The 15,228-nt window shown below is 45.2% G+C and overlaps 1 protein-coding gene across 4 annotated transcripts in view; it reads right to left on the bottom strand.

The window, feature by feature from the left end:
* The window catches only part of LOC142589719 (uncharacterized), a 161,790-nt gene extending 148,118 nt beyond the window's left edge, over nucleotides 1-13,672 (bottom strand). For all 4 annotated transcript variants that reach the window (XM_075701305.1, XM_075701287.1, XM_075701295.1 and 1 more), the window contains exons 1-2: nucleotides 13,413-13,672; nucleotides 12,356-12,464 (exon numbers count right to left, since the gene is read on the bottom strand). In XM_075701305.1, coding sequence (XP_075557420.1) covers nucleotides 12,356-12,464; nucleotides 13,413-13,517 — 214 coding nt within the window. In that variant the 5' untranslated portion in view covers nucleotides 13,518-13,672. The remainder of the gene's footprint in view (nucleotides 1-12,355; nucleotides 12,465-13,412) is intronic.
* Between the last annotated feature and the right edge of the window lie 1,556 nt (nucleotides 13,673-15,228).

Below are 15,228 nucleotides of genomic sequence, written 5' to 3' on the forward strand. Positions count from 1 at the left end.
TTCACAATGAGTACAGAGCGCCAGCTTCCTCCTTGCAATGGGAAAGCAGAGTGCAACAGCCGGCAGTAGTGATCTTGCATGCAGGAGTTCACAACGTCCTTCGAAGGGTCGAGACAGCAAATATAATTGCAGCCACTAGGGAGAACGTGATTCAGGGCCGTGATATTTTAGTGATGCCTTTTCAGATACTAATGCCTTTCAGCGCGTTTCGCATTCGTGAGTGGTCAAAAGATGCTCCGTGTCGAATGCGGTCACTCACGAATGCGAAAAGTGCCACACTAAACCACACCTAGTCAGTTGATAGTCCGGCATCGTCCTGTGCACTTCCTGTCTCAGTTTACGCATCTAGTTTGCTGGTTTAATTCTTCACACACCATGTGCCAACTCACCCAGCATTTAGTCGTACTGAAAAGGTGGTCAAATAGATATGCTGTGGCGTAGTGGAACATCCTGCACAAAACTCGATTGCACTTGAACCGAACACGTGTATGGATGTCTGGCAACCTGCTCCACCTTTCTGTGCATGTGGGTGTTGTGTAATATTCATGCGCCAGTGATAAACATGATTCTAATGTCAGCATCTTACGGTGCATTGTGAAAGACTTGCATTGTTGGGCAGAGAGGTACTGGTAATGGGTGACTGCAATGGGCATATACAGGAACTTGATGGCTTTTATGATTACTATGGCAAACTTGTGCTGCTGCTAGCTCAGTACTTGTCCTTCGATATGCTGAACCTTCGTGCCAACTGCGAGAGCAAGTTTACTTGGTGCACCAAGACCAACCACACATGCGCTGACTATGCACTCGCATCGCAGGGACTGGCACAAGTCAGGGAGATGCACATTGACGAAGTAGGACAATTCAGCGTCTAAAGTGATCACATCCACATCCGTATAACCATATCTACCTCCATGTGGCAGAGGCCATGCAATGAAATACAATCCCCAGTAGTATGCCGCCTGTCAGCAGCTGCCTACATGGCTGTCGCAGACGAATTTGAAGAGCACCTGCAGTTGAAAAAACCTACTAGCTATGAAGAATATATCAAGAAAATGAGACAGAGTATGTGTTGAAGCATGAAGTTGGAGTGCGTTGGTGGAGTGCATCGCTAGGGATGATGGGACACAGAAGTGCAGATGGCCTTCGAAGCGTGCCAGGCAGTAAACAGGCACCGTTGCAGGGCTGTCAGAGAACTGCCCGCCAACGAATGCCAGGAGGCCTGGCAGTCATACGTCCAACATAAACAGGCCATGGAGGGGATTGTGCGAAGAAAATTGCAAAATACTATCACTGTTGGCTCCTTTCAATCACCAAGCCTGGTTGCAAGGGAGTGCAAAAATTCTGGTCGTATGTGTGAACTCTCGATTGGCAAGATCCTCACCAACAGGATGACGACATCGGCCACCCAATCTAGCACCAGAAGGGACACCTTGCAAGTCATTTGGAGCAGCTATTCACTTCCCCGCCTGCACCGCCCCCAGAAACTCCTCCCACCGACCCATGCATGGGCGTTAAAGATAGTGTAGAGCAGTGTGAGTGGGTGATAGCACTGCTTGCGCTTTATCTTTATTTATTAGCTACCTGCATCGCTCCGTAGGGCATTACAGCAGGGAGGTTACTGTCACATATAAGAGGGAAGATAAAATAAAATGCTAGACGAAGAAAGGTTTCAAGAAGACGACGAGGATGGCGTTAAGAATGACGTGGATTAACCGAAGACGAAAGAAGATAAAGAAGAAGTTTCCAGTGAGGTGACAAGAGATGATTGGTGGAGAAGTATCCGGTGAGATGGAAAGCGACGATTGGTGGAGAAGAGAAGAAGACGAAGAGAAGGATTACGTGGACTAACAAGAAGGCTATAAAAGGGCGAGGAAGGGCGAGACACAGGGGGAGAAGAAAGCAGCGGAGACTCGGCAGGTGAGGGACGGTTCGACCGGAAGAGAGCGACGCCGGCTACTGCTTCGGCGTGCTCGTGTTCTACGGCTTTGCACCGCAGACTTCCTGCCGTTCCTGAGCCCGTTCCGGGGAGTCCACGGAGGACGCCACCACCTGCTACGGCCAGGGGTGTCTCTACCGCTGTCACCACTCTTCCGGGTGGTGCCCCAACGCCAACATCATCGGCCACACCTCCACGGGCGCTTGGACCGGGAGCGTGTACGACGCAACCAACGACGCCTCCAGCGACGCCAGTCCTCGAACGTCGAACGCCACTCCGACGCCGGCTACGGGACCCACACCACGCCACATCCGCACCGAACCAGACGTAAGCACGAACGCCAACCACTCTCAATGGAACGCTAGTGGCAGTGTTACCGGTTCGTGTGTACTGATAGTTTTTGTATCTTGTGTGTTAGTTTTGTTAGGTTTGTGTGCTGCTATTCTTGTCGCGTGGGTTGTATTAAATGTGCATCTGTGTGGGTACGCCTGTCGCCTAGTCCATTCTTTTGGCCAGAGTGTTCTCCGGAGGAGATCCGTGACAGTTACAAACTTGAATAAATACATGAACAAATTATTTCAATGCGTGGAAAAAAGCATCATTTTCTGTGATGTAAACAATGCTCGTTGGCAAGCTGTTCCAATCTCAAACAGTTCTAACAAATAAGGAATAACGAAAGACGTCACCCCTACAAGAAAATTCCCCTGACCTTCGAACAGAGGTCAAGTCACTATGTAATGTGGTGCCTAGATATATTGTTCACGGTTTATACCTGTTTCAGAATAATAAATATCGTGGAAAATTTTTAATCTGATATGCCTTCTACGATCCTTTAGCTTTTGCCATTTAAGTTTAAGTTTGCTTTCTGTCATGCTAAGCTGCCGGCTATAGTTACCAAGAACAAATCTAACTGCCCTATTCTGGATTTTTTTCTAATTTATTTATAAGCTCAGATGTGTGTGGGTCCCAACAAACACATCCATATTCAAGTATTGAACGTACATGACTGAAATACAACTGCGTTTTTAAGTTACTCGGTAAGCGACTAAAGTTGCGCCGCAAGAATCCCAAAACTGATGCTGCCTTATTTCCAATATAGTTAACATGCTTGTTCCATCGTAAATCAGAAGTAAAAAACACACCTAGATATTTCATTTCCTTGCTTATGTTTAGAGTTAAATCATGAATTCTATACCTATACGGATGATTAGCTCGTTTTCTTGTGAAGGTGACGTGAACAGTCATCTATATTTAATGACATATCCCAATGCACACACCAGCCTGCTATAGTATTTAAGTCAACTTTCAGGATTTGTGAATCGGAAATGGCATCTACGACTCTATAAACAACACAATCATCGGCAAACATCCTGATTGAAGACTATATACCAGTTGAAATATCATTAATATACAACAAAAATAATAGTGGCTCCAACACAGCTTTGGGGAACTCCCAACGTAACTGATGCATAGTGCGAAGATATACCGTAATGAACAGCAGCCTGTTTCCGCAAAGACAAATATTCAGCAATCCACGCTATTATTTTACCCTCCAAGTTATAAGCTTTTCATTTGGAGAGTAGGAGACTGTGTGTGACTACATCAAATGCTTTATGGAAATCTAAGAAAACTCAGTCCACAACTTGTTGCTTATCAACTGCCGAGGCTAAATCATGAATAAACTCTACCAACTGTGTATTGCAAGATAAACCACGCCTGAAACCATGTCGGCTGGGGCTTAGGAGATTATGTTTAGATAAATGGGCCATAACGCAACTGTACATTACATGCTCCATAATTTTGCAGGTTACACTAGTTAAGGAAATGGGCCTGTAGTTCTGTAACGGAGTTACGCACCCCACTCTTATGTATGGGCACGACTTGTGCTAATTTCCAATCATCAGGCATGTCGATTTCATTGAGGGATTTCCGAAACAACCGGGTGAAATAAAAGCATAACGCGTCCGCACAATTTCGTATGATAGCGGCAGGAATGTCATCAGGGCCACATACCTTAGCCTGGTTCACATCTTTTAATAATTTACGAATACCATCGACACAAAAGGTGACTTCCGGCATGCGGTCTATTTCGGCAGGTAATTCAAAACAGACAGTGCGTGAGCTAGACGGCAAAAACAGACGAAAAATAACGGCTAAAAATTTCAACTTTAGACTCCTTATCATCAATAATTGTTTCCTCATTCTTCAAAGCAGGTATCGATCTGTTGCCCTTGCCATTACGCTTCACATACCTCCAAAATTCTTTGGTATCCCTGACAAGTCTTTCTCCTAGATTAAAAAAAATACAAGTTCTTAGCGATGTCGGACTTTTATTTAAATTAAATTTTTATTGCTTTCAGCAAGGCAAAATGCTCTGGCGAATTAGATGCCTTGTATCTTTGATAATCTCGTCGCTGTCGTCGAACAAGGGCACATAACTCTGTTAAACCAGGGTTTGTCTCGAGCTCACCTACTTGATATAACTCGTGATGCGACAGAAGCTCCATGTAGGTCAAACATTTTCAGTTTGAAAGTATTCCACAGTTGTCCGATATCTAGATTATTTGCGAGTGCATCGAAAGTTGGAAAGAATGACTCGAAAGCAGCGCTAATCACCTCGTAGTTGGTCCTGCTGTAGGCATAAATCTTTCGACTAGGTGTTTTTGCAACCTTCACATACGGAACTGATAAATCTGCTAGAACGTTGTGATCGCTCAAACCTGGCAACACCGTACATTGTATAAAACATCAGGTACGTTACAGAGCAAAAGGCTGAGTACGACCTGCTCAGTCAGTGTGCGATGGCTCGTGCACATACTGACAAAGTGTTCTGATCTGAAATATCAAAGAAAGTTGAGTATAGGCTCCCTCGAGCAGTATCCCTTGGTTCGCCAGCTGACCAGTGAATATCCAGAAGGTTAAAGTACCCCCCCTAGAACAAGGCATTCATTGTTAATAGTTTCAAGAAAATTGGATAAATGAACTAGTGGTTCTACAGAAGGACCAGGAGGCCTATAAAGCGACCCAAGAACAATTTCTTTCTCATTCGGCAGCCTTACGTTACAAAAAATCGATTCAGTTTCATTATCCAGAAATTCCATTTGCACGCTCGGGATACTATTATGGGCAACAATAAACACCCCTCCGCCACGTGCACAGCGGTCTCGATGAAAACACTCGTACGTGTCCAGAAATACTTCAGTGCTTGCGATAGTCGGGTCAAGCCAAGGTTCTGTTCCCAAAACAATGGTCGGTTGGATGGTACGAAGAAAAAAGTGAAAATCATCAACTTTATTCTTTACACTGTGGCAACAGACTAACAGAACGCTGACAGGGCACATCATAGCATTGACAGTACTTTGTCATGGCTCCCGTGCAACGCCGGCTTTACTGTTCCATTGAAAGCCCCGGCTCCCCAAGTGAAGCGTATCGAACTTCACTGTTCACAAGAGCTTGACCAAGCTCTTGTGAATATTGAGGCCCATACAGCACATTGATTGTACAATATCCCGGCCTGACTGGAGAAATGTCTGGGTAAACCAAGTGTAAAGTGTAAAGCATGCACAGCGGTTGATCACTCCAGCTGCTGTCCACCTCTCTCGGCTGGGCCTGCAGTTCAATGCCAAGGAGTCTGCAGTTCTGTAGTTCTCGGCTCTCAAGGTGACACACCTGTCATTTCTCCCAATGGTACCACCCTACCACGACCATACCGTTAGCTTGGTGCAACACTTTGTGCATCAGAAAATGTTGTGGAGAAACACAAGGACCACGTGAAATGGGCTGCTCAGAGAGCATGAAAATCGCTGTACAGAAGGTGTATTTGGGGTTGCAGCTGCCCTTTGGTGATTCGAAAACTCTGGAAGCCAGTACACGTGCCCTTTCTCACCTTTGGTAATGCTGTTAGCCTGTCGGCCAAGATGCGAGGATGAATGAAATGCAGTCGGCTCTAAGTTGGGAGGATAGCTATGGGTTGCCATGGGCATGTCGCTATCGAAACAATTCAGAGTGACATGGGCCAGTCCTCTTTCAAAGTTAGAGAAGCAACTAAGATTTCATTTGATGGTCGTCTAAGGCTAATTAACGAGGAGAGGTGGGCCAGACGGGTGTTTAAATACCTAAACTTTCATCATCAGCCTATTTTATATCCACTGCAGGACGAAGGCCTCTCTCTGCTATCTCCAATTACCCCTGTCCTGCGCCAACCGGTTCCAACTAGCACCTGCGAATTTCTTAATTTCATCACACCACCTACAGTTGGATACAAGTTTAGAAAAAATAGGAGGCCCCGACCAGATGACCAAAGCGTGACAGCTGATTTCCTCCGCGATCAGAATAGTCCCGCTCAAAAATCAGTGCTTCGAAAACATGCAATTCTCAGTACAAATAAAGACTTGGGTATTTCGATGACTGGTTTGGTAGAGCTCTCATGATTGAAATGCTACAGCACACGCCGGATCACGAGAACAAAATAACCCTGTGCCTCCTACAGTGCTGTGCATCTACTTTTTAGCCTCACTGCAAGGGACAAAAGAAGAAAGAGCAGCTCTGCATGGCTTTTGCGCTGGTTTATTTACTACTCGTTTTCCGAGCTTAAAATTAATCAAATGCTATTTAAGAAGTACTTGAAAAAGTGCGCCGCGTCGTTTTTTTGCGTTGACGGCGGCACGCGCGAGCTGCTGCGATTCTCTCATTTCACACAGTGCACGATATTGCGCGCTGTGCACAAGGGCACCTGATTAATGGTATAAGTCAGTGCTACACGAATACTGAGGCAGACACGAGCGGATCACAGAGCACGATCCCGTGCTGGAACACAGTAGAAAATGACAGTTTTGGTTTCTGCACGCGCGACTGCACGACATGGGAACATGCAGACGAAATGGACATCTTTCTTGCTGCGATGTGAAGTAAATGAAAACATTCAGACATTCAGTTTGTGTATTTTGTTATTTCTCTAAGCTTTAATTCGTCTATTCAAGCAACATATTACCAGGGTGTCTACCAAGTTGACAGTAACAAATTCCCCGAGTTTTCCAGTGCCTTTTTTTTTTTAGTGTCTTTGCGAAATTCCCTGAGTGATACAGAACTATGTTTTTTGTCAAGACGAGCTGAAACCATATCGCCCGATGCTGTCACTCTCTAGTAAGCATATGAAATTTTTTTTTTAAACGACTTAATCCAATTTGAATACTAAGGAGTAGTGTTTATGTTATTCAAAAAGAGAATAGAAGGGAGGGGTTAGTAAAATGCACAGCAAATAAAATGTCTTTGAAAAAAATTTGCAAATCGAGTCGGACATTCTCAAACACGAATAAAAAAGGAGATGCATACAAAAGCAAATATTTTCGAATATAAGCTAGACATATCAGCTGATAGCAAGCCCAGATGTATGAGGCCCGAACTTTGTCACAATTGAGATTGGCTCTCAACAGCTCATAAGTCAACCTCAACTGTCCTGACATACTCTCAGCCCGCGCACGACGCCTCAGTATGGTGTTTCACTGCTTTAAAGAGTTTATTTTGGTTTGGATGAGGGACACTTGCATCTCGGCAACAGCCAACACTTTGTTTTTTGAGCTCAAGCTCTTTCAAAATGGCGGCAGCATGCTTCCTTCCCCATTCATTCCTCAATGCGTTGGTCCTCTCTGTTCTTGTATTCCTTCCGCCACTCGTTCGCCCCACGGACCATTTGAAGCATCTTCTAGGTCAGTTGCACAGTCCACGTCCGAGTTTTTGAACTTCTTAGGGGCCGCAAAAACGTCCGAAAAATTGGCCAGTTGGAAAAAAATTAATGCATGTCATTTACTGCCCTTAAGGGCTCAAACCGCCACAGGCACAATCGAAAACGCTTTGAAAGCCTGTCAGTACATGTATTAGGCATATTGGTGCTCGTACTGACAGGAAATACCGGGTGCACGCGTGTATAATTAAGGAATACATACTGTGTCCCATGGCAATAGCCCCTTCCCATGCTTGTTATGCTTCACTGCAATACTTTTGTGTATGCTTCACCAAGTAACATATCTGTATAGAGGCGAAGCTGACTTTCGGGAACTGGCATTATGCAACGCATTGTGCTTTCCAAGCTTCTAAGCCAATCGCGAGGACCGCAAAGGAGGAGTCCATGCCATTGCTGAGAGAAGCGAATTCTTTCAATAAAAAACAGAGCGCCCAACGGCAAGAAGCTTCATAGCGAACGTCGAAGCAGCTAGGCCGTGTTGCCGCAGTGGTGGCTACGACTTCCAGTGGATCTGTGTGCGAGAGCGGCGATTTGAGGTGGTGAGGTAATCAAAATGGCAGCAATGGTGGCGTTAATGCCGTTTTGGACCTGCGGTCGTGGCAAAACATCCGGAAAATCGGACGCCGAAGAGTTCTTGCATCCGAAATTTCAGACGTTCTGATACATTGACTCTATGGGGCACGTGGTGGTGCCGCGAAGCTGTCCAAATTATCGGGAATCCGGAAAGTTGGTCATTGACTGCACACTGGCAACTCCTCCAGCCGACAACAGGACGTCTAAGATGATTCATTACGATTCCCGTCTGTTACTCGATCCAGCATTACTGCGACTTTCAACCATTTAAATAAAATTACAGCTAATTTTCTCTGATAGAGGCACAAATTCTCTGAGTTTTCCCTGACTACTCAAAATCCCTGAGAATTCCCAGTCTGCAGACAATGTCTGCTGTATGTACTTGAGAATTGCCAGCAGACAATGTCTGCTGTATGCACTTTAACCCATTTTTATTCTTCTGTAAATTTCCTTCTCACGATCAGGGTCCCCTGTGAGTAATTGACCTAGGTAAACGTATTCCTTTACAGAATCTAGAGGCTGAATGGGGATCAACTCTTGTTCCTTTACAAGGCTATTGATTATTATCTTTGTTTTCTGCATATTAATCTTCCAACCCCACTCTTACACTCTCTCTGTTAAGGTCCTCAACCATTTGGTGCAACTCATCCCCAGTGTTGCTGAACAGGACAATGTCATCTGCAAACAGAAGGCTGCCGTTGATCCTTACCTCTAAGCCTTCCCAGTTTAACAGCTTGAATACTTTTTCCACGCATGCAGTGAATAGCACTGGAGAGATTGTGTCCCCTTGTCTGACCCCTTTCTTTATAGGTATCTTTCTACTTTTCTTGTGGAGAATTAAGATAGCTGTAGATAGCTCTGTAGATATTTGCCAAGATATTTATGTAAGCCTCCTGTACTCCTTGATTATATAATGCCTCTATGACTGCTGGTATCTCTACTGAATAAAATGCCTTTTCGTAATCTATGAAAACCATAGACTGAGGCTGACTGTACTCAGAAGATTTATCGATTACCTGATTGATGACATGGTTGTGATCCATTGTACAGTTATCCTTTGCTGAAGCCAGCCTGTTCTCTTGGTTGACTGAAGTGTTGCCCTTATTCTGTTGGAAATCATCTTGGTCAATATTTCATACAATACTGGAAGTAAGGTAATGGGCCTATAACTTTTCATTCTTCAATGTTTCCCTTTTTGTAGAGTAGTATAATGATGGCATTGTTCCAGTTCTCTGGGACCCTTAAAGTCATGAGACATTCTGTATAAAGGGCCGCAAGCTTCTCAAGCATCACATCTCCTCCATCTAGATTAAATTGACTGTTATTCCATCTACTCCAGCTGCTTTTCGTTTCATGTCTCGCAAGACCTTTCTACCTTCATTGCTAGTTACAGGAGCCTCTGTAACCAGTTCATTACTTCAAATGGAGGTACCATGGTTGCTCTCGGTATTGTACAGGTCAGTATAGAATTCTTCCGCTGCTTTTACTATTTCTTTAGAATTGCTGATACTATTACCGTGCTTATCTTTCAGTGCATACATCTTGGCTTGTCCTATGGCAAGTTTTTTTCTCACTGATTTCATGCTGCATCTATTTTTTAATGTTTCCTCAGTCCTTCTTACGTTATAATTTCAAATATCCCTTATTTTCTCCTTGTTGATCAGTTTTCACAATTCCACAAATTCTATCTGATCTCCTGAGCTGGACACTTTCATTCTTTGTCATTTCTGTATTAGGTCCTTCGTTGCTTTGGAGAGCTTACCTATTGGTTGCCTTGGTGCGTTACCTCCCACTTCAATTGGTGCTTCTGAAGCCAGCCTAGTTACAGTTTCAGTAATTACCTCAATGTCATCTTCATCTCGGTGTTCTAAGGCTGCATATTTGTTTGCAAGCACCAGCCTGAATCGGTCTGCTTTTACCCTTACTGTGTATAGGTTGGCCTGCTTCTTGACCAATTTTACTCTCTCTTCTTCAAATTCAGAATTCACTCTATTCTCTCTTCAAATTGAAGTGAATCGTAGACCTCACTAACCTACGATCACTGCACTTTACCTCACGTAACACTTCTACATCCTGCACTATGCTGAGATCAGCAGAAAGTATGAAACCAATTTCATTTTTTGTTTCACCATAGGGGATTTTCCAGGTCCCCTTTCTGTCGCTATGCTTCCTGAAAAAGGTGTTCATTATTCGAAGCTTATTCCTTTCTGCAAACTCTATTAGCATCTCTCCTCTATCGTTCCTAGAATCTACACCGTAGCTGCCAATTGCTTGTTCATCAGCCTGCTTTTTCCCCACTTTTGTGTTAAAGTTGCCCATTACTACAGTATACCGAGTTTGCACTTTTCTCATCGCTAATTCAACATCTTCATAAAACTGATCTGCTTCATCATCTCGGTATGACTAGAGGTTGGAGCGTAGGTTTGTACTACCTTTAACCTATACCTCTTATTAAGTTTTATTATGACTACTGCTACCCTCTCAGTAATGCTGTAGAATTCGTCAATGTTGCCCGCTATGTCCTTATGGATTATAAGTCCTACTCCGTACTGCTTCTTATCTGGTAGTCCTCTGTAGCAGAGGACGTGGTCATTTGTCAGCACTGTATAAGCCTCACCAGTTCTAACCACACTAAGGCCAATGATATCCCAAACAATGCCTGATAGTTCCTCAAAGAGGCCTGCTAAGCTAGCTTCACTCGAGAGAGTTCAGGTGTCAAATGTTGCCAAGGTCAGTTTTCATTGGTGGCCTGTACAGGTCCAGAGATTCTTAGCACCTTCTGCCGCATTACAGGTCTGACCGCTGCCTTGGTCAGGTGCTCTGCAGCTGCTGGGCACTGAGGGCCATTGGTTGATCGAATGAGTTATTTGCGAGGGAGTGGCCAAATACAGCACCAGGGAGGCCCATTCCTGTTCTGGTGAGGGAGTGTCTTTTGTTGAAGCTTAGTGGGCCTTCCTAATTGGATTATCATAGCCCCACTGGTTCTCTGCCTAACACCAGCATTTTTGCCAGTGTTAGGCACCAGTCCAAGCCTGGAGATGTAGTGTATTGGAGGAGGAGCATTCGAGCTTGTTACCTTCAGATTTAGAAACACTCAAGGATTCAAACATTTAGCGTGTAGAAACACAGTGGAGTAGACACCTCTAGACTCTTCAGCCAAAGTTCGGCTTCTTCACTTGTCCCATGCAGAAAGACAGTGAACGCAAGTGGGCGAAGGTAGTGAGAGCCCGGTTTAGTGAAGAGGAAACTGCGCTGTGGCAGTCCGCCACACTTTCTGAATGAATGCTGCAATTACACAGGACCTACAAAACAACCATTGCAGTGAAAAACCTATGACAACAGTAATGGAAGCAGTCTCCTCTTTGAGGCTTGTACAGGTGTGCTGTCGACAGCTCTATGACCCAAAACTGCAAATGCTGGCTGCGAGATGCCGGGAGTGCGGAGAAGGTGAAGAGAATGGGGATCATGTGGTCCTGGGCTGCAGGAGCCTCACGCCGCCCCACACAGAAGGCATCACGTTACCCCAAGCGCTGGGATTTCCAGTTGCCACGGAAGCAATTACCCGTGAGGAAACCAATAGTACACTGGACACATTCACAATAGCAGTGTCTACCACGAAGTAAAGGCTATATCAGTGGTGGAGTATAGAGAGTGGAGATCCATGAACTGAAGTTAGGCCGTGCAATCGACAGTGACAATTTAGGGTGTTTCTATTTTTCACTCACATTCTTTTTCCTTCTGTCACACTGTTATTCTTTTAATTTTTTTTAGCACGGCTAGGATACAGGCCTTGCGCCTGTTCATTCTAAAGGGTGAAGCCACACCAATATCAACACAAACAATTGAAATCTTATTCCATGCTCATTATGTTCCCTTATGTTTTCTTTTTGTTAATTTCTTTCTTGCTATGTAAAGGTATTACCACCTTCTGCTTGGCAAATCCCCATCATGGGTTTGAAGCCACAAGTTCTGAACAATGGCAATATCCACAGTGGGAACCTGCGGCTGTTACAGCAAATGAGCTCAGAACTGGAAGAATCGATAAAGTTGGTTAATTTTATCAGTGCCATTAGTGATGAATTCTTTTTAAAACAGATACTTACACATATTTAGCTGCCTGATCAAGCTTGCCATGTTGTTGTGCTTGAAGTATAGGGGCAGAAGTTCCTTGGCAAACTGCGTCTGGTTGTGTATGATGAAGCTCTGTCCAGTCTATTAAAAAGAGAGGAGGAGGAGGAAGTAAGCACTGAAATTCGGTCAATCCCCAGGGTTTTCTACGAGGAAACGGCCATGGCTTGCTAAGTTCGACATTTCTGAATAAGGAAGCAGACGCCGGTAATTAATACATTTCGGACACGCACGCACGCAAGGAGAGAGTAGGCTAAGGGTAAGAAAAAAAATTCAATTGTGGGGTTTTACGAGCCAAAATCACGACCTGATTATGAGGAACCCCGTAGTCGTGGGCTCCCGATTTTGACCACCTGGGGTTCTTTAACGAGCCCCCATTGCACGGGACACGGGCAAGAGTAGGGGAAAGAAAGGTAGTCCCAAGAATTGGAAAACCACATTGCGAGAAAGTGAATCCAACCGCATGAACGACACGCAAAAAAAAAAGAAGCTCTAAGGTCGTTCGAGATAGAAAATAAGGCACGTATTTGAGAGTGCGAGAAAGCAAAGCAGTTAACGACGGCCAAAACGGATGACGCTGCCTAGTTATGTCGCAGTGCCAGATAGCTGCAGCCGCACAACATACATTTATATAACAGGTGCAATCATCGGAACACTGTTTACGGTGCTCCAAGCAATAGGCGGGACGTGAAAAACAATTTACTGCACGTAGAGATTAAACGTAAGTGGATGAGTTCGTTCAACTGCCAAAGGCATCTCGAAGTCATTACGCACTCCTGTGATCACTACAGTGCATAGGACGACGATACATTTACATGAGCGTATACTACGAGCGCCGTCCAATTGCCGGCAAGTGTCAACAGTCGTTTTCACAAGGATCGAGTGTGGGACGCTCAAATGCGCCTCCGCGCTGTGGTGGTTTTACGAGATGCCAGATAAAACGGTAGCATGAAAAAGCTAAACAATGCTGCTTTAAAATGAAGTACACATTAGCCTAGCCCTAACCCATCCACAGGGACAAGCGCGACGTACCGAGCTCCAGCTGATCAGGTCGTTGCATTTCTCGTCTTCGACAAGCTTCCATAGCTTAACTAAAAATGCGGGGACGTTACTGACGCCAACTTCCGTGGTATGCATAGCAAACGCGGTAACGTACTTAAAACAATATTACTGTTCTGTGAAATGTGACCATTGTCGGCACATACAGAGAGCTAGGGGACAAATAAAATGATAAAAACTCCCGCTGCCTCTGCGCCGCACGATGCCCGACCTTGCGATGCCTGCCAAACATGGTTGCTTGCAGCGATGCGCTTTTTTTCCCTCGCTAATCTGATTTCGGCTGTGTGAGTCATCGGTCGCCAAATCGGAAAGTGTCCACTTTTAATAGGCCTCAAAATACATTTACTAGCCTCAAGATAGCAAAAATTTAAAAAAAGCGCATTGCAATCTTCGGCGCAGTCGGGTTTAATTTCTAATTGTCATGTTTATTAGACTTATCAGTTGAATAAAACAAAATAAATGCGAATTGGTTAGCAGCTACAAACACTCATAGAAAAATTTACACGTTTTGGGGCTTATCTTGTCCCACACCAATAATCGTAATAATAATAATATTTGGGGTTTTACGTGCCAAAACCACTTTCTGATTATGAGGCACGCCGTAGTGGAGGACTCGGGAAATTTTGACCACCCGGGGTTCTTTAACGTGCACCTAAATCTAAGCACACGGGTGTTTTCGCATTTCGCCCCCATCGAAATGCGGCCGCCGTGGCCGGGATTCGATCCCGCGACCTCGTGCTCAGCAGCCGAACACCATAGCCACTGAGCAACCACGGCGGGTTCCCCCAATAATCGTCATCCGCGTTGCCCGCGTTTCCTTTCTTTAATGCTGCGAGCCCGGTACTTCCCAGTCACGATCGACATGCGCGTTATCAGTGTGACGCAGCATTCTCGACAGGAAAGTCGCGAGCGTCGAGTTTTCAGGAAAGGAAACGCAAGCAAGGCAGATGACGATTATTAACACTCTTAAAACGGTTGCACCCTTTGGGGTGTATATTTGTCCCACAACAATAATCGTCATCTGCCTAGCTTGCGTTTCCTTTCTTGAAAACTCGGCGCTCGCTACTTTCCTGTCGAGAATGCTGCGTCACACTGATAAGGCGCATGTCGTTCGTGACTGGAAAGTACCGGGCACGCAGCATTAAAGAAAGGAAACGCGGTCAGCACGGATGACGATTATCGTTGTGGGACAAGATACGCCCCAAAGGGTGTAAATTATTCTAAGAGTGAATTGTTGTGGCACAAATATACACCCCAAAGGGTGCCACCGTTTTAAGAGTTAATTGCTTAAGTAAACATTGAGCACGAAATTTACCTAAGGTACCGTATTTTGACGCCAGTGCCTTTCCGTTGGATGCATAGAGTTTCTAAATAAATACCCCAGAGGGAAATGTACATGGCGCTAATGTCTACGGGGGTTCTCAAGAGCGTTCACTCTTCACTCTTAAAACGGTTGCACCCTTTGGGGTGTAAATTTGTCCCACAACAATAATCGTCATCTGCCTTGCTTGCGTTTCCTTTCCTGAAAACTCGGCGCTCGCTACTTTCCTGTCGAGAATGCTGCGTCACACTGATAACGCGGCGCCGTTCGTGACTGGGAAGTACCGGACTCGCCGCGCAGGTTTCGCGGCACGCGGCGCGCCGCCGGCGGCATGCCGCGCGCGTTTTGACGCCAGTTGTCCGTACCGAACATCGTCGTCTGCATCTGCCATTGCAGGAATCAACGCGATCAGCGCGGTAGATGACCAGGGACGAGGAGCTGGTATCTGCTAACCGAGCAAGGAAAAAG

The sequence above is a fragment of the Dermacentor variabilis genome, chromosome 1 (genome assembly GCF_050947875.1).
Source record: "Dermacentor variabilis isolate Ectoservices chromosome 1, ASM5094787v1, whole genome shotgun sequence".
In the NCBI taxonomy this organism is placed as follows: Eukaryota; Metazoa; Arthropoda; class Arachnida; order Ixodida; family Ixodidae; genus Dermacentor; species Dermacentor variabilis.